The 9,641-nt window shown below is 38.2% G+C and overlaps 1 protein-coding gene across 1 annotated transcript; it reads left to right on the forward strand.

Moving 5' to 3' along the window:
* Positions 1 to 5,632: 5,632 nt before the first annotated feature.
* On the forward strand, positions 5,633 to 9,107 carry INSL5 (insulin like 5). Its single transcript, XM_002810722.4, has 2 exons — positions 5,633 to 5,862; positions 8,602 to 9,107. Exons 1-2 carry the CDS (start codon positions 5,688 to 5,690, stop codon positions 8,832 to 8,834), a joined length of 408 nt encoding a protein of 135 aa, XP_002810768.1. The 5' UTR covers positions 5,633 to 5,687; the 3' UTR covers positions 8,835 to 9,107.
* The last annotated feature ends 534 nt before the right edge of the window (positions 9,108 to 9,641 follow it).

Consider the following 9,641-nt stretch of genomic DNA (forward strand, 5'->3'; position numbering starts at 1 on the left):
AAAGTCAAGGGAAAGGAGTTTCAGATGGGGAAAAAGAGAATATGGAACTTCAATATCTGTAAGGTGTTTGATATAACTGGACCATTTAGAGTTCAAGGATATCTAAAACCTGAACAAGTAGAGAGAGGCCAAATCATGAAATGTCTTGCAGGTCATATTAGAGAAATTTGGAAATTTTCTTCAGGGAAACTGTTGGAGGGTTTTAGAGATGGGTGATAATCATGAGTTTCAGAAAGATCATTCTGTCAGCAGTATGGAAAATGGATTGATGACAGGGCCAACTGAGAGGCCATTGCAGCAATGCCAATGAAACTTGAGGTCATGGTAGAGGGGATAGAGAGCAGTGGTGGATCATAGAGAAATTTAGAAGGTAGAACCAAAGAGACTTGGTGATTTAGTGGATGTTTGTGTATGGAAAAGGTTTAGTCAATGGAGTGTCAGAGAAAATGAGGAGTTGTGAATGACTTCCAGGAAAAGCTGGACGAATCGTCGCATCTTAATGAAAACTCTGTCTAGAAGCATTAAAAATAAGTATTAGCCAACGATGAGCAGCTACTATCTGTGTCAGAAAATAACAAAAATAAATTAGTATTTGCTAATGAATTTATATATAGTGATATCATAATCATAATTATCATCAAATAATTATATGTGATATGCTTTATAATTTATCAGAGCTATAATTAACATTACCACAATTGATCCTGTGATACTTTTCAATGTAACAAATCAGGAAACCAAATTATAGGTTAAATACATCCTCAAGGTCTCTTAGCTGGAAACTAGAGTAGCAACCCTAAAAGTCCAACATTCTAACACCAAGGCTCTATTTGGGGGCATTCCCACCATTATAATTACCGTCAATGATCAGTCTACTGAAAGTTTCCTTGTGCTAGAGACTCTGATCAGCACTCTTTGCATCATTTAATCCTTACAATTAGCCTAATGAAGTTCGTATTATTATCTCTATTTTACAAATGAAGAAACTGAGATTCAGAGATTTTAAGTATGTCTTAAAATCTAAAGTATTAAGATCACATAGATATTAAATGGAAGAACTGATATCTGATTTCCAAAATCCAGTGCCACGAACAGTATATACAACTCATGCCAACCTACTCCAAACACCATCTATTAAGTATACTGTCATCATAGTTCTTTGATAAATGGTATATAAGTGAGTAATATATTTACTGAATTCATCGTTTGGTTGTTAATTTGGGTTTTTGGTACACATTAACTGTAGGCCTTCATATAATCAATCATATTGAAAATGTGGTAATTAATTCCAATTGTTAAGGCCAAATAACTTATTTTGCTTTAATCTAGAAACTTGAATCATTATAAACATTCTCTGCATCTGTAACATGTAAATAACTGTAAGATAATTATACTAGTCAGGATAAGCCAGGTTATGTTGTTATAACCAGCAATCTCCAAATCTCAGTGACTTCAAATGATAAAGGTTTCTTTTCCATTCATATTACATATTCATTACAGATCAGTGGGCAGTTATGCTCCATATTGTTCTGACTCAGTGATTAGTTTCCCACATCAGGAATGTTGTTGGTAACCACAGCCGGGGAGAGGGAGAACTGGAGGATCATACACCAATCCTTAAATTTCAGGCAGAAGTGACATATGTCACATCCACTCACATTTTATTTGCCAAAATAAGCCACATGGTCTTGCCCAATTTTAAAGAGCAGAGAAATACAACCCTACCATGTGTCAGGACAGAGGAGAACTAGAAATACGTCTACTCTAGAAATTCATAGCAATCCCAGATGTTAATCAATTTCACAGTGGAGTTATTTCCAACATCAAATAAGTTGTGAAAACATTGAATTAAACAAAGTTAAAGAAATTTCATAACTATAAGTCTTCTCTGGGCTCTACTATACTAGTAGGCATTATTAATCTCAAAGAAAGAGACTACTATCATGGAATCCTTTTTAAAAAATATTCAAAGACCATCTGCAAAGACTCATGTTCTGAAGAAAACACTTTAAGAAACAGTACCGTAAGACCTTTCTTTATTAGAACTTGTTTGTGGAAGGATGAAAGGAAAGAAGAAGGCAAGGAAAGGATGAAGGAAGGGAGGAAAGAAAAAGACTACAGCGGTGCAAATTTATGGATGGTTTTGAGATTAAAAGTTATACAGAAAAGTCATCCATAGTAGCTAGTCCCAACCAAAAATAATATTTTATAATCCCTTGTTCATGACATTGTTAATTTATTATTTATTGAATTATATATTATGCTAGGTGCTGTACTCATGTTAACTCATTCTGCTTCACAATAACATTATAAAATACAGATTATCATCTCCTCATAGATGGAGAAATTAAAACTCAGAGCGGAAAATTACATATTGTGTCTCTTATGTTGAAATCCTAACCCCCAAGGTGATGAAATTAGGAGATGGGGTCTTTGGGAGGTGAATAGGTCATGAAGGCAGGACCCTCATGAATGGGATTGATGACCTTAGAGACCCCAGAGAGCCAGCTTGCCCCATCTTCTGTGAAAGGACACAGAGAGAGGTCCTAGAATCCGGACCATGCTGTCACCTTCATCTTGGACTTCCCAGCCTCCAGAACTGCGAGAAGTAAATTTCTGTTGTTATAAGCTACCCAGTCTCTGGTATTTTGTTAGAGCTACCTGAATGAAACCTGAAATAAGACACATAATAACTGCCACATAGATAGTAAACTGAGTTACAGACCAGAATGAGGAAGAAAAATCACATCCATCTCCAAATGAAAAGGATTAAGTGCTCCTGTGAGAGGTGCAAACAAGAAACTGTGGTTGGTCAAAAGACGGAAAGATTCCTTTTCAGTTGGTTAGCTTTTCATGGACCTTGAGGTATGTGAAAAGAGTGATGTTTGGGTACCTGAGCGGAAAGCATTAAATGTCATATTGTTTGGATTGTCTTCTGGAGCTAATGGTGAGCCACTGAAGGTTTGTGAGGTGGGAGTAACATAATCAGACAACTATAGCAAGACTGATAATTTCAAGTGCAGAGAAGACTTTTAATAATTAAATCCAACCCTTTCAATATACAAATGGGGAAAATAAAGCCCCCAAATTTCAGGCTTCACATCTAGGGCTTTTATTATTGTCATGAGCTTTTTCATCTGGGTAGCTACTTGGCTGGCTAACTTGCCTCCATTAGGTCACAGAATGAGCTCAAGTGTTGCCAGCCTTTCATCCCAAATTAAATGAGCCCTAATGAGGTATTAAGAGGTGGCAGAAGAGGGGACTACTTTGCACCTAGGGGCATCAAGTGTGGTGATAGCAGGATCATGCCAGAGTCCATCTGACATCCAAGGTAGAGATCATCCCTTGGCTGAATATCCCTGCGGTTGTGCAGAAGCCCAATCCATAGCCACTGACAATAGATCTACTGCAGTGCTATGTTAAAACTGGCATTGTCAAGATACGCAGTATAAGTCTGCAAAGAAGGGAAGACGTTTGGTAATACATGGCTCAATAGCTGTTATGTTGTGGGTGTGCTAAGCGTGGTAATACAGATGTCCCTCCGGAGTTGATGAAAGACGCTGATTTTGACCCATCCAAAGATGGAGTAGCTTTGTCTGATGACAGAACCATTTCTACTTCTTTGGTCCCTTTCTTCGCAAATGATCCCCCTACCTCCCAGTTGAACAAGCCAGAAATCGAGGTATCATATTTGACATCTTTCTCTCCATTGCCCCGATACCCAGTCAGTACCAAGCCCTTCTATATTTTGAATACACATGTGCCCTATCCTCTCTGCCATGGCCTTAGTTTAGGCCACCATCATATCTAAATTATTGAAACAGCCTTTTTCTGTTTTTCCTTTCTCAAGTTTTGCCTTTCTTAATCCATTCTTCACACTACAGCCAAAGAAATGGAGAAAGCAAGACTCTTGGAAATAATTTTTATTTTTTAGAGCAAAAAATGCTTTCAATTAGAGAATAGATTATTTTGTTTTATTTTCCAGCTTCCCTACAGAAGAACAGTGATTTCACAAGAAGTACAAATGATATGATCATGGCCACAGACTTAGCAATTTTTTTCCAACCAGGAATCACAGACAAGGATTTCACAGAATCAACTGAACCATTATTTGTTCAATTTGCCAAAACCTGAGTCAACAGTTCTTTAAGATCTCAAACTCTGGGATTCTCAGTTTAGGTAAGACCTTTGCACGAACTAGTGCTTTCAGAGGTTTTACCAAAAGAGAAATTTCATTATTTAGCTATTTGGGATATGGACTCAGCTTTCTATTATCATGGATATATGTGTTGAGAAAAGTGTACCTAGGTCATAGGTGAAGGATAACAAGATCCTAGTCAGGTAAAATCTTCTGAATTCTGAAGTTATCTTTTCTAGTCTTCTCTTCTGATGGTGAGAGGAGAAGCAGCTAATAATTAGTAGCTGTTTTTTTTTGTTTTTGTTTGTTTGTTTGTTTTTGTTTTGAGACGGAGTCTCGCTCTGTCGCCCAGGTTGGAGTGCAGTGGCGTGATCTCAGCTCACTGCAAGCTCCACCTCCCAGGTTCACGCCATTCTCCTGCCTCAGCCTCCTGAGTATCTGGGACTACAGGCGCCCACCACCACACCCGGCTAATGTTTTGTATTTTTAGTAGAGACAGGGTTTCACCGTGTTAGCCAGGATGGTCTTGATCTCCTGACCTCATGATCCACCCGCCTCGGCCTCCCAAATTGCTGGGATTACAGGCATGAGCCACCGCGCCTGGCCTATTAGCTGTTTATTGTACCAAGTGGGACACACATTATCACATTAGCTCTATGAGGTAGTTACAATCATCAACACTATTTTACAAAGAAGGATGCTTTAAAAAACTTGCTTAAGAGTCTAGATCTGGTAAGTAACAGCCAGGTAACAACAACGGCCAGGATTCAAACTCAGGACATAAGAAATTGCCTATTTAAGTGTGATATCCCATTGTTCTGACATTCATGTTGCTTTCAATATTCAAAAAAACCCTTGTGAGATGGGTCTTCCCATTCTAGAGACATGGTTATTGAGGTTCAAAAAAGTTTTGTTTGTTTGTTTGTTTGTTTTTTTTTTTAGAGACAGGGTTTCACCGTCACCCAGGCTGGAGTACAGTGGCACTGTCATGGCTCATTGTAACCTTGAACTCCTGGGCTCAAGTGTGCCATTGTGCCTGAGTAATTTTTAAATTTTTTGTAGAGATGGAGGTCTCGCTATGTTGCCCAGGCTGGTCTTGAACTCCTCACCTCAAATGATCCACCTGTGTTGGCCTCCCAAAGTGCTGGGGTTACAGGTGTTAGCCACAAGGCTTTGCCTCAACTCAAAAAGTTTAAAACTTGCCTTATGTCACTCAGTAAGTAGCAAGGCTGAGATTGAAACTCATTCTTGGCAACTTTCAAAGTCCATGAGTTTTCCATAATGCCTTCCAAGAGGGCATCTGTTTTTATCATCTCAGAGATGTGTTGATGGTATTAAGGAGTGACTGAATAGCTGGCAATAATCATAAAACCACATTTTCAAAACTTTACTGTGTAACCCTATGTGCTTAGCAAATATTGTAAAAATGAGGTTCTGACCAATGAAATGTCAGGAAAGTTAGTATAAATTGGTCAAGAGAGTGACAGTCACTCCAGAATTTGATTTGACCATATTTGCCATATCAGATTCTCATTCAGTCCTCAGCAAAATGAAGGGCTCCATTTTCACTCTGTTTCTATTCTCTGTCCTATTTGCCATCTCAGAAGTGAGGAGCAAGGAGTCTGTGAGACTCTGTGGGCTAGAATACATACGGACAGTCATCTACATCTGTGCTAGCTCCAGGTGGAGAAGGCATCTGGAGGGGATCCCTCAAGCTCAGCAAGGTAACAGTAACTCATGTGTCTCCTCTATTTTCCTTTCACATGTCTCTTATTTTTTCAAGCTGTGTTTTAAACCATTATTTTATGAAGTGTTTCTCTAAGTACTGTTGAGGCATTTTTAATGTCAATTTAAGGGATTAATGATCAAAATACACCGAATTTGGCTTGGGAAAGTGATGAGCATGCTACCTTTCAAAAAATAAGGACCTCAATTTTTAGTCCCCTGCTTGAAATCATTTGATTGCATGACTACTTCAATGAGCTCAGCATCTGTGGAAGGTACTTTGGAGGCTACGGCGAAGCATGTGATTTCAAGGAGCATGTTGAAGTAGCAAGACTTTCACTCATGAATAATTGTACAATATGATAAGTTAGAATTCAGGCAGTTGTTAAATATGGATGGAAGGAAAGAAGCTGACCTTAATTGAGCACTTTTATGTGCCGGGAAGTTACATGTGCAACATTTCATTCAGCTTCCTGATAAGGATCCTGGGAAGCAAGCAAAATTACCACCATTTATCATTTTACCAAGAAGAAAATTCTTCTCCCAGCTGGTGAAAATGTGGTTAGGTAGCAAACTGGGTCTATCTGGCTTCAAGAGCCAAGGTCTTCACTAATTCCACATTGAGTCTCGGGTGGGAAAGAGAAGGTGGTGGGCTTTTGTAATAGGTGACAGCATCATGGAGGTGGTGGTTACTGACAGAGGCCCTGAAGGATTTGGGGATTATGAAAGGTTGGTGGGGGAAGCAGGGTGGGAATTCTAGTGATAGGAATTGTCTGATCAGGATTTTGAAGGTAGAAATGAACCAAATGTCTTTCAGAAATGGTGAAGTAACTGACTTCACTCTATTTCTTTATTACTCAATTCAACTAACTTAAAAATTTGACTGAAATTCTTTCTGTTGATTCCATATTAAAGTATGAGGCAGAATTTATTTAAAATCCTATTTTTAAATTTTTATTTATTTATTTGATTAGAGACAGGGTCTTGCTCTCTCACCCAGGCTGGCACAATCATAGCTCACTGAAGCCCCAAACCTCAGCCTCCTGAGTAGGTAGGACTACAGGTGTGTGCCACCACATCTGGCTAATTTTTAAATATTTTGTAGAGTTGAGGTCTTGCAATGTTGCCCAGGTTGGTCTCAAACTCCTGGCCTCAAGCAATCTTCCGTCTCGGCCTCCCAAAGCACTGGGATTACAGGCATAAGCCACTGGGCATGGCTGAAAATCCTATTTTTAAAACTATTTTTTTAATTGGTAAAAATTATATATATTTATTGTGTACAACATATTGTTTTGAAATATGTATACATACAATATACATGTAGAATAGCTAAATCAAGCTAATTAACATATGCATTACCTCACATACTTATGTTTTTGTGATGAGGACACTTGAAATCTACTCTTTCAGCAATTTCAGGAATACAATGCATTGTTATTAACTATAGTCACCACGTTGTACAACAGACTTCTTGAAATTATTCCTCCTAACTGAAATTCTGTACTCTTGACCATCTCTTCCCCAATCATCCCCCTCACCCTCACTCTCTGATAACCGTCATTCTTCACTATACATTTTTGAGTTTGACGTTTTTAGATTCCACATATAAGTGAGATCTGTGGTGTTTGTCTTTCTGTGCCTTGCTTAAGAGTCTATTTTAATAATTGGTTATATTTGCTTTGTTTTATACTAAAAAGTTAAAAAGGAAAAATGTGATTACATAATAAATGTTGCGACCATATGTATGATTGTTAAGGTTTCCATTTAATTTAAAATGATGTTGGTAATAAAAACATTTTAGAAAATAACCTAAACTGTTCATATTTGAGTGGGCTAATGTATTGAAAAAGCATGCATTTTCCATTTTCACTACCACTTTAATATTGAGGTTCATATGACTAGATGCTAACAAAAATTATATGGGTTTTTAACCTGAAGAGAGTAAGCATAATTTACCAGGATTTACAACAATCTCTGTAATAGCAAACCAAAATGCACTATAAAATACATTTGGGATATCTCTGAAACACATAGGGCAGTGGGATGGATATCTATAAGGCTAGCTCTGTTGGACATCACTGAAATCATACTACTACTTATTAAATCTTTCTCAGACTTTCAGTGTTTTCTCTTACATTATTTTTCTGATCAATTACTGGTTTACTAACCAGCAACCATTCACCTAATTTTTCATGGTGTCTGCTGGTGTGCTAAGGCACTGATAAGTCAATTTGAACTAAATTAAAGTGGGAGAAGCTTATATGTGAACTTTGGAAACAACTCTTAGGCAAAAACTGTGAATTTCACTTTTTATTTTCAGATATAGAGGTTTAAATCTCCATTTCCTTCTTTACTGATCAAGATTGCAGGGCATACACAGGGTTTTTTTTTGTTTATATGATTTTGTTTATAGCACATAACTAATATTGGAAGCTGCTGGTCATCCAGCAGAGGTAGCGAGTAAAAGAAGTCAAGTCCTGACTAGCTGAGCGACACAGGCTGTCACTCCTCGTCTTTGCACTCAAGTTTCTGCCTCTGTAAAATGAGGGGAGTGGAGATGACTGTGCTCTCCCCAAAATGTCTGATCTCTCTGAAATCAGGCCAACATTTAAAAAAATTATGTGTAGTATTCTATTTCATTTCAGGGATCCAGTTCATTTCCCCAAGAGTGGAATGTGGTTGCTGCCTTCTTTGTAGGAGCTGTCTAAGGATGTATTATTTTTTTCTCTTCCATACAGCTGAGACAGGAAACTCCTTCCAGCTCCCAAATAAACGTGAATTTTCTGAGGAAAATCCAGCGCAAAACCTTCCGAAGGTGGATGCCTCGGGGGAAGACCGTCTTTGGGGTGGACAGATGCCCACTGAAGAGCTTTGGAAGTCAAAGAAGCATTCAGTGATGTCAAGACAAGATCTACAAACTTTGTGTTGCACTGATGGCTGTTCCATGACTGATTTGAGTGCTCTTTGCTAAGACAGGAGCAAATACTCAATGGGTGGCAGAGCTTTATCACATGTTTAATTACAGTGTTTTACTGCCTGGTAGAACACTAATATTGTGTTATTAAAATGATGGCTTTTGGGTAGGCAAAACTTCTTTTCTAAAAGGTATAGCTGAGTGGTTGAAACCACAGTTATCTCTATCTTCTCCCTTTGCCAAGGTTAATGAACTGTTCTTTTCAAATTCTACTAATGCTCTGAAATTTCAAATGCTGTGCAAAATTGCAATAAAAATGCTATAAACCAAGCTCACTGTGCTGTTTTCTTTTTAAAAAATTGTAAACAACTTTTAAACTGTAAACCGAAAATGCTGGTGATAGGAAAATCTAAAAATATACATAAAAAATAAACATTGGCTATTATCTCATCATCCAGAAATAACTATTCATTCTTAATGTTTGGGTTACTGTGTATTGTTACTGAAAACTTAAACATTGATTCATAGTGTAAGCCAAAAAGTATCTGAGACAGCTCTCAAGCAATTTAGAAGTTTGTTCCCAAGGTTAAGGATGTGCTCCCAGGAGACAGGTCTGTGCCTTTCTCCAAAGATGACTTTGAGGGCTGCAATATTTAAAGGAGAAAAGGTGGATATTGGGGAAAGAGGAATAACTGTTTTTTGAGACGGAGTCTCGCTCTGTCGCCAGGCTGGAGTGCAGTGGCGCAATCTCGGCTCACTGCAACCTCCACCGCCCAGGTTCAAGTGATTCTCCTGCTCCAGCCTCTCGAGTAGCTGGGACTACAGGAGCGCACCACCACACCCAGCTAATTTTTGCATTTTTAG

Source organism: Pongo abelii, chromosome 1, assembly GCF_028885655.2.
Source record: "Pongo abelii isolate AG06213 chromosome 1, NHGRI_mPonAbe1-v2.0_pri, whole genome shotgun sequence".
Taxonomy (NCBI): Eukaryota; Metazoa; Chordata; class Mammalia; order Primates; family Hominidae; genus Pongo; species Pongo abelii.